General features: G+C 36.4%; 1 protein-coding gene across 4 annotated transcripts in view; it reads right to left on the bottom strand.

Moving 5' to 3' along the window:
- Nucleotides 1-16,256, bottom strand: part of GTF2E2 (general transcription factor IIE subunit 2) — a 90,790-nt gene that overhangs the window by 18,638 nt on the left and 55,896 nt on the right. For all 4 annotated transcript variants that reach the window (XM_074272979.1, XM_074272978.1, XM_074272976.1 and 1 more), the window contains exons 4-6: nucleotides 9,661-9,768; nucleotides 5,162-5,344; nucleotides 3,550-3,643 (exon numbers count right to left, since the gene is read on the bottom strand). In XM_074272979.1, coding sequence (XP_074129080.1) covers nucleotides 3,550-3,643; nucleotides 5,162-5,344; nucleotides 9,661-9,768 — 385 coding nt within the window. The remainder of the gene's footprint in view (nucleotides 1-3,549; nucleotides 3,644-5,161; nucleotides 5,345-9,660; nucleotides 9,769-16,256) is intronic.

The raw sequence follows: 16,256 nt of genomic DNA, 5'->3' as shown, positions 1-16,256 counted from the left end.
CAGAATGCTGGAGGGGATGTGGGAAAACAGGGACACTGATACATTGTTGGTGGAACTGTGAATACATCCAGCTATTCTGGAGAGCAATTTGGAACTGTGCTCAAAAAGTTATCAAACTGTGCATACCCTTTGATCCAGCAGTGTTGCTACTGAGTTTGTATCCCAAAGAGATCTTAAAGAAGGGAAAGGGATCTGTATGTGCAAGAATGTTTGCGGCAGCCCTCTTTGTGGTGGCCAGAAACTGGAAACTATGTAGATGCCCATCAATTGGGGATTGGCTGAATAAATTGTGGTATATGAATATTATGGAATATTATTGTTCTCTAAGAAATGACCAACAGGATGATTTCAGAAAAGCCTGGAGAGACTCACATGAACTGATGCTGAGTAAAATGAGCAAGACCAGGAAATCGTTGTATACTTCAACAACAATACTATAGGATGATCAATTCTGATGGATGTGGCCATTTTCAACAATGAGATGAACCAAATCAGTTCCAATGGAGCAGTAATGAACTGAACCAGCTACACCCAGCAAAGGAACTCTGGGAGATGACTATGAACCACTACATAGAATTTCCAATCCCTCTAATTTTGTTTGCCTGCATTTTGGATTTCCTTCACAGGCTAATTGTGCACTATTTCAAAGTCCGATTCTTTTTGTACAGCAAAACAACTGTTTGGACATGTATCATATATTGTATTTAATTTATAGTCTAACATATTTAACATGTATTAGTCAACCTGCCATGGGGGGGAGGAGGGGAAAAATTAGAACATAAGGTTTGGCAATTGTCAGTGTTGTAAAATTACCCATGCATATATCTGGTAAATAAAAACTATTAAAACAAAACAAACAAAAATGAAAATAACGTTAAAACAAAGAATATCAATTTTTCCCCCTGAGGCAATTGGGGTTAAGTGATTTGCCCAGAGTCACACAGCCAGGAAGTGTTAAGTATCTGAGACCAGATTTGAAAATTCAGGTCCTCCTGATTTCAGTGCTGGTGCACCACCTAGCTGCCCCTATCAATAAAATTTTAAAATAAATTTAAATGTATCTTTTCAGAGAGACTATGGCAAAGTGGACATAAAGCACTGAGGAATCAGAAACTATAAAAAATGAGAATACTTATGGTGCCTATTTTAAAAGAATGTGCAAATTCCATCCTGCAAGGGGGCAAGGAATGATAGAAAGGGCGGGGGCTGATACCCCAGACAGAAGAGATCATTGTTGGGCTCTTCAGTACCTAAGTGAGATATCTGAAGCCAGTTTGTGGCTGGCACAAATTGGGTAACTGACATTTATTGTGCATTGCAAAAACATCCCCTATAACTCTAGGTCCATTCCTCCTCCCCCTTAATCACTTCAGATATACCCAGGTTCCTTCTAGGAATGATGCTTCTGCCACCTGCAGGTCAGAAAGGGGCCCACATGTGCCCAGCAGCTCTGGGGATGGATCCCAGGAGACTTGACTTTTTAGGAGGAAGATGGAAGTGAGCTGTGACAACAATGATGCCAAGCTTCCCATGCCTAGGCAGATCAGTGGCACCTAGAATTGACTGTAAAAACTGAGCTGTGTGTTGGTGAACATAGCATTGGAAAATGTGTCCATGGTGACTTGACAAATGCTTCACAAGAATGATGAAAACACTTTTCTTTACATAAGAACAGATTTTCCAGTAGCTAGGAGTGAGTTCGGTGATCAAGTTAAACACATTCATTTTACAGAAAGAGAAACTAATTTAATTACATTTGCATAAATGTAAAAGTCCATTTAAAAAGGACACACACATTCTCATTATAATAGAAGCTTTATGAAATGCTATTGAAGCATAAGAAATTATGTTTCTGAAGTACACAGAGAAGCAAAGATATGTCTACATGAACAAATTAAAAAGCAAAGGTAGCAGCACCCATTTTGTAAACAATTACTACAACAATCACACAACAATCAAAAAAGAAGATGCAGAATTGTAAAGAACATGGTCCCAGAAAAGAGTTACAATAAGTAAACACACCTTCTCTCTTCTATACAAAAGTATATAGTGGTACGAGAGGTACACTGAATACTCCATATATTCAGATTCTATACATGTGTATTAGGGTCAGTTTTGCTAATTTTTTCCCCCTTTCCTCCTTTTCTTAAAAATATTCTTTATTATATCTGGCCATCTGGCTCTTTGAGAAGAGACAGGACACTGGGGGGAATTTGAGCAATGTAAAAACAAAAATACTATTTCATAATAACTTATGAAAAATGGAAACTATTACTATGTAATATAGAAAAGACATTTGTTTATATGAAAAAATAAGATGCATATAGTACTGCAAATAATAAAGAGAAGAAAGAATAGGTGGAGATATTCTGCCAAGAGATGTTTTTCTTCATTTGATGAAGCCTACCTTGAGAGGCTAAATACTGTTCTGCCTTTCTGTTATTGCTGTATTTGCATGAAATAACAAGTTCTTAAAAAGAAATTTTAAAAATTAAAATAAATTTTTTAAAAAAAGATTAAGCTATTGCTAATAACATTTGATTTGCTTTTCAAAATGCTGTCAGGAACAAGAAGATTTCTCAATGAAGAGAATTACTTTTTGATTTCTGATCAGCCAAGTACTTTGTGTGGGACAAAACACAATCATGGTATTTGTGAATGGCAGACTTTACTTGCATAGCATAATTCTTCCCTTCCCCTTGAAAGCCCATCCTCATCATCCTCATCCTCATCATTATATTAAGGATTTCAAATAAAAATAGAGACTCCAGCTGTCTAACCTTGAATGAGGAAGCAGAATATAGGCAGGTAGAACACATAACCAAAAAATTGTAAATGTAAATGCCACAAGGATCCTGAAGTCCTTTTCAAATTGAAGATTTGCCAATGCATCTGCAATGCTCCTTCAATGTCACAACAAAGGTGAAAAATAATTACCAATGTTCTTTAAGAAAGTCTTAATGTTCACTATAAAGTAGTCCTTTCCTCAGTGATTCCTAATTCTTCCCAGAAGTTATTATTCCTGCATACCAGCCAACAATCTAATTTTCTGTCCATTTTTCTTTATGTCAAGAGTTTTACAATTTTTGTTGTAATCAGACAGCTAAAATTAAAATGATAAAGAAGTTATGCTTATAACAAACGGCAGGGAAAGAGAGTTGGAGGCAGAGTACAAAAAACTGGTTTGAATCCTACTTCTGACACTTGCTGACCCTAATGGGAAAATTCATTAAATTCTGTAACCTCAGCTTGTTCATCTATTCTATCTAAAGATAGTGATACCTACAGACAGAAAGATGGTATTCTGTGGATAGAGGGAAATGTGAGCTCCTCTGTGCACTGCCTCCACTACGAGGATCTCCAACTTGACTACCTATGTGGTCACAATCACCTGGAAGTTAAAATCTTGAGAAATGAACTATGCCCGGTAGTTGGAGCCACATGTGTCCATGACAATGAAGAAGACAGTACAAAAAGGTCAGCATTCCCACCTATGGTGCACAAAGCCCAACTCTGACCCCCATGCCCTTTCCCCAAAGGCTAGCTTACCTTCATCCACTGTGAATTGACAGCTCTTATCATTAAAGAAGAGGATCTTCTTCTTATCAGGACGAGTGACAAAGATGATCTGGTCCCCTAAGGCCTTCAATTTAAAAATACAGAAAAATTATTCTCTCATGCAGTCAAGGTGAGCAATAGCACACTTCAATCCCAATGCACCCACTGGTTCAAATCTAGGCATATTTGATCATCACCCATCTCCCACCTCCACAGACCTTGAGTGTGTAAAACTGACAGGGAGAACCTAAAGGTCGGTCAAGGTGTACAGCACAGTCCTCTTAAAAGCTCTATGAAGAAGAAGTCCTAGTGTCTAGAACCACCTTGTACAGACAAGGAATAGGAGCCTGAGGATGTTGAGGGATCTGCACAGACAACTACCCTCACAAACATCAAGACACAACTCATATGTTAGCATCAGCAATAACACTTCCTGAGGCTTTAAGGCCCAGAGAGTATATTCTACAGATATTATCTTTTGATCAGTGCCCAGGGTGGCATTTTAATCCAGGCCTCCCTCCTGACCCTAGGCCCAGGGGTCTTCAATATTCTCTGAGAGGAAATATTCCAATTCTTCCAAAGAATTGCAATAAATATTTTTGTTCATATGAATTCTTTTTTCCTTAGAGGTAGAGACCTAGAAGTGTACTGCTGGGTCCCAGAGTCTGCACAATTCCATAGCTCTTTGAAGAGAATTCCATATTGTTCTCCAAGAATGTATGGACTAGTTTACAGCTCTACCAATAGTTTATTGGTATTTTTTTCACATCCACTTCAGCATCTGTCATTTTTCTTTTCTGTCATGTGAACTCATCTGGCAGGTGAGAGGTGGTATCTCAGAATTGTTTTAATGTGCATTTCTCTAACTTATTATTTAGAGCATTTACTCAAATGATCAGTGATAGCTTAGATTTACCTGAATACTGCTTGTTTATCTCCTTTGACCATTTATAAATCTATGAATGGCTTGTATTTTTGTAAATTTGACTCAATTCCTATAGAGCAAGTATGACTTTGATTAACTGAAAAATATTCTTTGAATTCTAGCCAAACTGGTTTATTAAGACCTTTCCTACTTCTGAGCCTTTTCTCCCTTACTGTCCAACGATTTACCCATTCTTCTAGGCCTGATCATATAAGCAACTCTGTCAGAGCCCAGAATGCAATGTACATAAAGGTTTCCTCTGATCAAGAATGCCCACCTCCTCCTCCACCTGTTATGCTCCCACTTTGACTTCCTTGATAAAGAGCCCTTCCTACCACTAAGAGGCCAGATTCTTATTCTAACCAGCAGCAAAGAATAGTTTGTGCTAAGAGGCGACTCTAGTGTGAACTGAGTGCATTCCAGTCCTGGTCCAAAGGCTCTGAAGTCATGAACTTTCAATGTCTGTCTCCTCCTCACCCCCACCCCTTACCAGGTATCTGGCATAAAGCACTGTCACCAGAATATTCCCTGTCCATCCCTTCCCCCTACACACCCTCAATAACTTCTATCCCCTTCAATGGAAGTGTGATTAAAATCATGAAAACCAAAGCATCTATTATCTCTGACAATCAAGTGCATAATCATCACATCATCATGCAGACCCAGCAGGACAATTACCTTGATGGCTTTCTGGGCATTGGGCAGCCCCTCCTCGATGTCTTCAAGAAGAATTCCTCCTAATCCTCTCTGGTCATGCTTATCTAGGAGCCGAAGCAAGGCTTTTTTGTCTTTCAGGTTATACTTGGGCTTGAAGGCATATTTCCCATCAACTACCTCAATTTTGGGATTGTTGACTAGTGCCTATAACAATGAAAAGAGCACAAGTATGTGCAATGCACACATGGACTCTTCAGTTCTGCTCAGGACAACATGTTATAACTAAGTAGTAGCATGGGCCATTCAATGGCAGACTGCCCGGCACACACCTCCAGGGAACCAGCCCACCACCATCACTGCTTGGCAGCCGATTTTGAGAATGCTGACCTCTGTCCATATTCATTTTGGAAGACTGAAAGACTCAAAAGGAAGTATTTCTCATGCTCCCACCCCCCATAATAAGATGCTGATCTCTTATGGACATTTAAAATGCGAAAAACATGACTCTGCGAGTCTTTCCTCACTAGTCAATTGGTACTAACAGCTGTAGAAAAACGGGAGAAGAGTAAAGTTCCTGGGATACCTCACTGATGAGGACACTCCCTCTAAAAGTGCAGATCTCAATCCAAGCTCATCTTCTAGTTTAGCACTAAATTAAAGTTTAGCCTGTAGAGTACTGTCACTAGACACTATATGATACTAATCTAAGTTCATACCAATTTAAGGCTGTACCTTAGTTTAAGACAAACCCAATTTTTTTAGGAATTTGACCTTCTAAGAACAACTCTGTTTCAGAATCAGCAGGTAAGAAGTGGTCCTTGAAGTACTCTATCACCTGTTCATAGAATTGCTATTCCAATACTGGATCAGATATTTAAAAGTTCAAATTATGTTGTTTTCAGTTCTAGATTTCCTTCCCCTACCCTCCTTCCTCACCCACTGAGAAGGCAACAAATATAAAGTCCATTACAAATATGTATGTCAAGCAAAACAAATTCCTGCATTAGTTATTCCTTCCCCTTTACCCCTATCCGCAAAAGAAAGAAAAAGAGAAGATAATGTGCTTCAGTCTATAAAGTCCATTAGTTCTCTCTCTGGAAGTGGACAGCTTCCAATACCAAGTCCTTTAGAGTTAGAGTGCGTCACTGTGTTGATCAGTTACTAAGCCTTTTCCAAATTGATTGTCTTTAAAATATTGGAGTTACTATTCTCCCAGTTCTCCTCATTTTACTTTGTGTCATATTATACAGGTTTTCCCAGGTTTCTCTGAAACAATGCCCCTTCTTCATTTTTCATGGTACAATAGTATTCCATCCCATTTATAAACTAAAATTTGTTTAGTCATTCTTAAATTAAGGAGATTTCCAATTTTTAGCCACCACAAAATGAACTGCTATAAATATTTTTGTATCCATGGGCCTTTTTCTTCTTTCTTTGATCTCTTTAGGATATAGACCAAGGAGTGATATTGATAGATCAAAGGGCATGTTTTATAGTCCTTTGGATTTGGCTCCAAAATATTCTCTAGAGGGAAAACCAGTTCACAACTCCATCAATAGCAAATTAATGTCTGTATTTTCCTTCATTCCTCTAGCATTGTCATTTTCCTTTTTTGTCATCTTCGCCAATCTGATGGTACTTCAGAATTGTTTTAGTTTGTCTAATTTATATGATTTAGAACATTAAAAAAAAATATGACTACTGACCGATTGCTTTTTTTCCCTCTGAAAACTGTTTATTCACATATGTCCTTTGATCATTTACCAAATGTAGAATGGCCCATTCTCTTAGAAATTTGAATCTGTTCTCTCTATACATCTTTGAAATGAGGCCATTTTCAGAGAAACTTACTGCAAGATTATCATCTCCTTTAGTTTCCTGCTTTTCTTCTAATTTGAGATGTGTTGGTCTTACTTACATAAAACCTTTCTGACTTTGTAATAAAAAATGAATCATTTTAACTCCTGTAAACCTACTTCTTCTTTGGGCATGAATTCTACCCTTTTCCATAGATCTGATGGCAATTTCTTCTCTCCTACTCTGCTTATGATTACCACCCTTTATGTCTAAGTCATGTACCCATTTTGAGTTTATCTTGTACATACAGTGTGAATATTGGTCTATATCTAATTTCTGGAAATGTCATTCTAATTTTCTCAGCAATTTTTGTTAAACTGTGAATTTTGTTAATTTTGTGAATTCTATAGGTTTATCAAACACAAGATTACTACGGTTATTAATTTTTGAATATTTTGTAGCTAATCCATTCCACTGGTCTACCTCTTTGTCTTATCCAGTGCCAAATTGTTTTAATGATTACTGTTCTGTAATATAGTTTTGAGATCTAGCACTGCTAGCTCTGCTTCCTTTACATTTCTTTTCATTAATTCTCTTGATTGTCTTGACATTTTTTCTCATCCTCACATCCCCCAAGGAGGATATAATTAAGCACAGATATAGATATATAATATACATACATATATACACATATATTAGACAAAGACATCTATAATTATACACACACATTCATATTCATCTATTTAAGGCTGTACTATGCTTGTTTGTCCTCATTTTCCACTTTAAAAAAATTCCTAAGTCCTCACATGATCTATGTTTCTGAAAGTGTTATATTCAACTGAGAAATAGGTATGCTCCTTTCTATTCGTATTCAATATTCTCCAGGTAGTTAGCATATCCAACTTTTCTAAAATGTATCTCTTTTACTTTCTTATTTATTTTTATGGTCAGAATTATGTATATCTGAAAGGAATACTGAGGTTCTCCATTATTATAGTTTTTATTACCTCTATCTCCCTGTAATTTATTTAAGTTCTCCTTTAAGAATTTACAAGCTATAATATTTGTGGAAATACATATAGAAGAATTGTATATGTTTGACATATATTGGATTACTTGCTGACTGGGGAAGGGGGTAGGGAGAAAGGAGGGAAAAAATTAAAATACAAGGTTTTGTAGGGGTGAATGTCAAAAATTGTCCATATATATATTTTGAAAATAAAAAGCTTTAATTAAAAAAAAATGCTACATGCCATTTGGTGCATGTGTTCAGTATTGATATTAATTCATTTTTGCAAAATATAGTTTCCAGGTTTATCCCTTTTAATCAGGCCTATTTTTGCTTTGTTTGAGATCGTGATTGCTATCCCTACTTTTTTTTTTTTTTTACTTCAACTGAAGCATAACAGATTCTGTCTAGCTCCTTGTTTTAACTCTCTCTGTCTCTTGTAAATGAAATATTGGTGAATTCCGTTTTCTATTTTAAGACTGAGTTAACCATCAGAAATGCTAGAGAGTCCTCTGTTTCATTAAATATATATTTCTCCTCATAGGATTATACTGTTTTGCTAGCTTTAGCAATTGCATATTCTAAGCTCTTTACTCCTTATGGTGGTGGCTGCTAAACTCTGTGTAATCTTGATTGTGACGCCTTAATACTTGAATACTTTCTTCCTGGTGGCATGGAGCATTTTTTCCTTGATCTAAGAGCTCTAGATTTTGGCTGAGTTTCTGGGAATTTTCATTTTGGATTTGTTTAAGGGATGGCTGGTAAAATCAATTTCTACTTTGTCCTTTAGTGGTAAAAGATCTAGCTAAGTTTTATTTTTTTTTTCCCCTGAGGCTGGGGTTAAGTGACTTGCCCAGGGTCACACAGCTAGGAAGTGTTAAGTATCTGAGAGCACACTTGAACTCGGGTCCTCCTGAATTCAAGGCTGGTGCTCTATCCACTGAGGCACCTAGCTGTCCCATCTCCAATTCTTTTCACAATAATAGGTGATTAATAAATAGCTGCCCCCTCTAGCTAAGTTTTAAAAAATAATTTCTTGAAATATAATGTCTAGACTCTCATGGCTTTCATGTAGTTCAGTGATTCTTAAAATTATCACTCCTCAATATGTTTTCCAGGTAAGGTGTTTTTTCTATATTTCACATTTTATTCCTTTTTTTTTTTTCAGTCTTTACTTTGTCTCATGAAGTCATTTAACTTCCATAGTCAGTTTCTTTGCCACTACAAAAAGGGCTGCCACATACATTTTTTGCCCATATCATTAAGTTTTTTAAAAAAAAATTTTTTTCTCTTTAGCTCTCCTAGAAATTTTTATTGGACTTGTGTCCAAGCTGCATTTTTTTCTGAGGCTGTGCACAGTTTTTTTGAATTATTCTCTTCTGTCTTTGTGTCTTGAGATTCCCTATCAGCATAATAGCTCTTTTTGGTAGATTCTGTTTTTGTTTGCTCACTTTAATAGTTCATTTATTAGATGGAGATCTAGTACCTTTGTTACCTTTCTTTTTCTTAAGTTTTTATGATCATGTAAGAACCACAGAAATTACAATATTTATTTACCTATAAATCAATAACCTTTGAAATGTTCCTTACAAAAAAATCTGTAACATTTATTTCAAGAAAAAAGCAAATATTTGCATCAAAATCATATACTTGGTTATGTCAAGGATTTCCTATTTGTTTCTGACTTGCTTTCACATAAGCCTGTTCCACTTACCTCAGACATCAGCCATTGTTTCTGCTTGAGTCCTATGTCCAAATGCTGGGTTTCGTCCAAAATTTCTTCCAGAGTCAGTGGATGTGTGTCACCTCTCTGGTGTCGGGTCTAAAGGGATAGAGAGGAAAAAAATAGCTTTTAAATACATGATGTATTCTATTGGATTTGTTTCCTTTTCACCAACTAAAAAACAATTTATTTTCTTTATTCATCTAACACACCATGGATTTACTAAGTGTCCATGTCAATCGTCTGCCTACAGAAGCGATACTTACTAAAAAAAGAAACAAACAAAAAAGACACAAACACAGAGAAAAATCAAACTATTCATTCTTTGATCACAGAGGGAAAGACCCTCCAAAACTAGGCTCTAAAAGTCAATTAAATGAGAAAAGTTGAATGCATATGGATTTGAGGTCAGAGATACTGAAATAAAATTAGAGTTGGCTGTTTTAGCCAAGGCATTATTAAATATTCCAAAGAGTAGTAAGAGGATAGCTATACAACACAGTGAAGTTTAGAGAATCAAGGAAAAGGAATAAAGATGGAAAAAGAATGAAGAAAACCCATGTTCTATCAATCATAATACCAATAAGCAAAATGTGTGTGTGCGTGTGTATGTGTGTGCACATGTGCAAACTAGACCTGAAATTCTGGGGATATAAAAAACTATTTCTTATCCTCTAAAAGAAAACTCATACACACAGGGGAGTGAGGTCAAGTGGTAAATCACATAAGTGATAAAAGTCCTGAGGTGTAATCTAAAAGGTTATATTTACAGTAATGACTTAATTATTGTCCCCAAGGAGGTAAAAAAATCGGCTTGGAAAGTCAATGTTGGGAATTGATTTTAAACATTGGGAATAATTTTAAAATCTTGAACAGGGGAGCAGAATTCATAGTCTAAAGGAACATCAGCTGACAGATAAAAACATAATTTATATATACCAGATATGAATATGTATGTATCTAATATGTAGTTTACCTTATAGATGTGTATTATATTTATACAATATATGTCTTTACACATACAAATACATACATATTTTATATATACACACACATTCATACATATATATGGGTATAGATATGAGATATTTCTATATGTATAAATATGCACCTATATACACAAATACATACATCGATTCTAAGAAGCACTACCAATTAATCAACAAAGCCATAAATTTCTGAAGATCTGTTTCTATTCCAGGCGCTGAGAGTACCAAGAAAGATGATACTACAGTCTCTCTCTTGAGATCAGATCTTTTTTTTTTTTTTTTTTTGAGATCATATCATTCTTAACCATATCTTTACTCCCTTCTTTCTCCAACTAGAACCAAGCCCAACTCTCTAAATACACAGAAAGAACATAGTGCACTGAATTTAAGTGAGAAGTACAATCAGGGTTTCTAAATACCACGGAAGGGCCAATTCCCTGCACCCCACAGACAAAAGCATCTGATTAGTAGGGAAAAATTACTACCCCCCGATATTTAGGCAAAAACCAAATAAAAATCCCCATTTATTCAGAGAAACAAAGAAGGAAATGTGCCAACAGTGGCCAGATCTCTGAAGCACCCAGAGAGGACAAAGAATGAATGCTTCAAGTGCTAAGGATTAAAAAGTGGCCTTTATACTAAGATTGTAAAATTCCACAAGGTGGAGCTGTTTCCTTATCCAAAAAGACAACTCTAGTAACTCTAAAGCTCGATTCCCTTGTAAAAGCAGGAGTGTTTTTCTTCATTGAAGTTAAAAATAAAAAAATTTCATGAATTCCAATGATCTTTTTATCACTTTATAAAAACTACTCTGTTGATACTCTTTTCCTTACCTTGAAAACTAAATTTTAATGGTTTAATAACTGATATTAAATGTCAATACAGATAATTAAATGTTCCTTTCTACTTACATTTAAACTCAACTACTAAACTACTGTTTGAGAGTTGATAGTAGGTAAAGCGTTTGTCATTTTGTCCCCAATGTCTAGTTCAGTGCTAGAAACAGAATGAATACTTCCTATGCTCCTTCTGGATACCCACTCTCCTGACAGAGAAGCAGGTGACAGACTTGGGATGCAGACTGAGACACTGGCTGATTTGTTACAGCAATTTGTTCTCTCTTTTCCAGTGGGTGCCAGGGAATGCAGATGGGAGAGAAATTGGATGTGCATTATTGGCAAGGAAAAAAAAGAATTAAAAAATTTAAAACCAAAACCAAAAAATAAATCCTTTTCAAAATGTTGCCTCAGAAAAGAGTTAAGAACCATTTTTGCTCCCTTCCTTGCATTAGTGTGGCACTGTGTACACTGCTAACTTCTAGCTGGCTGACCTACTCTCAATTTTTGTTCTTTGTACAAGTATCAGGAATCCAAATATAAAGAATCAAAACTGTTCTTGCCCTCACAAACCTGACATCTTCTGGGGAGAAACAACATACTTGTGAAGGCATATTAAAAACAAAAGAAAAGAAAAGAAAAAAAAAAAAACAATCTTTTTTCATTCAAGTAAAAAGATTAAGAAATAAATACTTCTCCATCCTCAAATCGTTTTTAGATTTTCACTTTTAGGAAAATTAAGGCCCAGGAAAGTTTACTCATGATAGACTTCACACCTAAGAGCTGTCTGCCTTTTCCTATTCATAAACATCAGAGTAGGACACAGGAAGGAAGTCCTTTCAAACCTGGAGCTGAAGAAGGGTCAAGGAAGAAAGCATCAGCCCCAGGATTGTAGTGCAGAATTAAGCAGCAATTATTCTAGGATGAAGGTGATCTAAATTGTGCTTTGTAATATACACTGTAACCTCCCACAGAAACTCCCACAGAAGGCAGTGCTTATCTGGAAGTAAGGAAAGCTTGAGGATGGGTTTCATCGGTGTTGAACATCAAGAAGGATGGTTTGGATGGACCCCACAGTGGGAGAAAAGTAATAGGACTGGAAAGGAAAACTGGATGCAGGTTGTAAAGTGCCCTCTAGAAAACTTGGAGTGTCACGGGCAGCTATGCAATTCAGGAAAAATCACATTAGCAGCTACTCAGCTAGAAGATAAACTCTTTCATGAAGAAGGGAGTATGGAGGGACTACTGCAGCTGTTCCAAGGAGAAAAGATGAATGAGAGGAATAGCTCCAAGAAAAAAAGGGGAGATTCAAAGGAGAAATGGTTGCAGGGAGGATAATAGGTTGAAAGAATGAGAAGTTGGAAATGACTCAGGTTACCAATTTAGACAACTAGAAGGAAGATGATGAGCTTTGACAAAAACAGGACCAGGTTTAGATGTTGAGCTTGAAATGCACGGGTGACATGGGACCTGAAATATTCAATTGTCAGCTTGTTACAAGACAGGGTTGTTGTTTTGTTGGGAGATTTTTTAGAGAAGAATAGTTGGAAAGGTGTTAACAATCATGATGCTGTCCCCCAAAAGAAAAGAGCCACTAACTTTTTTTTTTAATGTGCAGAATAGAAGAATAAGAGGGACGCAGATAAGTAGAACAGCTTTGAAACTAACAAATTGAATTTATCATCTACTCAAGAGGGTACAGTCCCAAGAATGAAATTATTGAATCAGAGTAGGATTTTAATGTTACTTGATCACCACCAGATTTTCTTAAGAAGATTCTAAAGTCGGAATTTCCACTAGCACTGAATTTTGTGGCTTTTAATTAATTTTTGTTATTTGGTGAATCGAGATGGCATTTAATTCAAATCAGCAAGTATTAAATACTTATTACAAACCATGCACTGACCTGAGAGAGCAGTTGGTCAGTCAACAGGCATTTATTAAGCACCTACTATGTATCAGACACTGTGCTAAGTACTGGGGGATATAAAAAAGCAGCAAAAAGACAGACCCCGCCTTCAAGGACTTCACAATCCAAGAGGAATGCTGATTAATTTCTAAAGGCAAGGGAGAAGAGAGGGGCCACGTTGGAGCTCTTCTGTAAAGGAAGCTAACAATGCCATAAGAAAGAGATGCAGAGGGCCTGTCTCCTGCCTGACACCTTCTCCTCAATCTTCATATAAGGTCAAGCCTGTTAAAATTTCAGCTATGTATCCTCCAAAGCTTTGTCCTAGGTCCTCCTCTCTTCTCCCTCTATACTCTCACTTGGTGATCTCATCAGTTCCTATGGATTCAATTATAATCTCTAGGCTAATGATTCTCAGATCTATTTGTTCAGCCAAAACATTTCTGTGGAACTTTAGCCTCATTTACCTCAAACTGGATATTCTACAGACATCTTAAATTCAACACATCCCAAACTGAACTCATTATCTTTCCCTCAAAACTCCTAACTTCCCCCGTATCCAGTGAATTTTAAAATTCTATCATTTCTACCTTTATAGCACCTCAAAGTGAGTAAAACTTTGCCAGGAGTCAGGAAGATGTGTGTGCAAATTCAGAAACTTATTAGCTGTCTCTGTTTCTTCAATTGTAAAAACAGCGCCTTCCATCCAGGGCTGTTGAGAGGCTCTAATGAGATTCTATTTGTAAAGCACTTAGTACAGTGCCTGGCACACAGTAGGCATTATATAAATGCTTATTCCTTTCTCCTTTCCTTCTCTCCTCTGATACTATCCCCACCCTGCTGCAGGCCCTCATCACTTCACTCACTACTACTTACTACTGTAATAACCTACCTGTGGGAATACCTCCCTCAAGTCTCATCCCATTCCAGTCCTCTCCATTCACCTGCCAAAACGATCTTTCTTAAGGCAAGTCTGACATCACTCCTCTACTCAATTTACCCCCTGACTCCTTATTACCTCTAGGGCCAAATACAAAAAATGTTCTGCTTCATTCAAAATTCTTTATAACCTTGCCTCTTCCTACCTTTTCATTCGTCTTACATGTTATATTCCCCACAACATCCCAACCCCTATAAACTCTGATTCAGCCACGCTGGCTGTTCCCACTGCCTAGAATACTCTCTTCCCCTGGTTTCCTTAGAGACTCAGTTAAAATCCTACTCTTCCCCTCCCCCCCCATGAGGCCTTTCCTGGTGCCCTCCTCTCTCAGATTCCCTCCCCCCTACTCTCTTTCTTGTCTATACCTAGGAGATTTACACCTTTTCTCCCCGATTAGAATGGGAGGGAGCTTCTGGGGGGTGCAGAGCCTGTTGCTCAGCACAGTGCTTCTTATTTTGTAGGCACTGACAGACTGACTAGTGTACTGAGAGAGAAGGCAGGAGTGCGGTGTCCTAGGGAACAGACAGTGAGTACATATGATAACAATGGTGGGTGTGGAGAAGGTAGTTAATATGAAAATAAGGTAGTATGTGGGGTCCTCAAATGGCAAGCAGCCTAGAAGTGGGGAAAAAAAAAAAAAAAAAAAAAAAAAAAAAAAAAAAAAGAGTACCATGGAAGGTTTTTAAGAGGGAACATAGGAAAATGTAGGTTTTAGGAAGATCCATTTGGCTGTTTGGACAATAGAATCAATCAATGGCAACCAAATACAGCTAAACACCTCAAAAATATAATTTTGGTGAATTGGATTATTTAAATTGTATCTCTTATTTTTGACTAGAGAGGATAAACACTGCATTTTTTAGAGAAATTCTTCATAATGGATTGTCATCTTGGAAATTATTGATAGTTTTTAGATTGCTTTCATATGAGTGAGATATTAGTTAGTTTTTAACAGTTATTTATTTATATATTAGATGGCAAGTTATGTTACCATAAATTGCTATAAAAATTTCCCCCATTACTTTATCTTCTGTTATATTACTGGGGTGTTTTTTTGGAGGTACAGAAATTTTCAGTTAAATTAAACTTCTCTATCCTATTTTTAATAATTCCTTCTATTTGTTGAATAGGGGGAAAAAAAAGTCCCTCTCACAACTGAGAATTCACACCATATAGTATTCTATTTTAAGAAAACTTAAGTAAATATTATGTCCCTAGATTATGTTAATATTTCTGGGGGTTTTTTCCCCCAGAATTTTAACTTTAACTCTGACCAAACAAAAAGTCAGTCACTCCCCAACAGAAAGGAAAGAAAAATATATATGAAACTTCAAAACTATTACACACACAGCTTGTTTTTTATAATATACAATAAATTCAATTTATCAGTTCCAAAGTTCCATGCTTGCCTGAACTACTTTTTGTTCTCTTCCACTAATTTGCTTTTCTTTTCCCTTTTTTATTATTTAGGGCAGGGATGACCATCACTAACCTTTCTCCTCTCTAAATCTCTCTTCCCTGGTAACCAAAAATCATAACCAGGCAAACCAGAGCTTCCCCTTATCTTTGTCAGAAAATTAATATTTTAGGGTCTTTATGCTACTATATTATACTTCAAACTTATGTACTTTCCTCCAATGTGTATATTTACTTACTTATAAATCATAAGCATATGCTATTCTGCTAATTATTATGAACATGATAAAATGTACACAGAAATAAATGTTTACAAGATGAAATAAAGATGGAAATTAGGTGAGCCAAGAGTCAATTGGATCAAATTATGGCTCTACTATTTCTCCCTGTAATTTGATTACCTTTTCCTTAAAGATGATTTGTAATTTGCAGCATCTATATCAAGTATTGATACCATTTCATTGTCTGTAGTTTCCTGTTGTTCTCTTTTAACCTTGCTC

Source organism: Sminthopsis crassicaudata, chromosome 6 (genome assembly GCF_048593235.1).
Source record: "Sminthopsis crassicaudata isolate SCR6 chromosome 6, ASM4859323v1, whole genome shotgun sequence".
NCBI lineage: Eukaryota > Metazoa > Chordata > Mammalia > Dasyuromorphia > Dasyuridae > Sminthopsis > Sminthopsis crassicaudata.
Note: the sequence above shows the minus strand (reverse complement) of the source record. Positions and strands in the feature narration are given on the sequence as shown.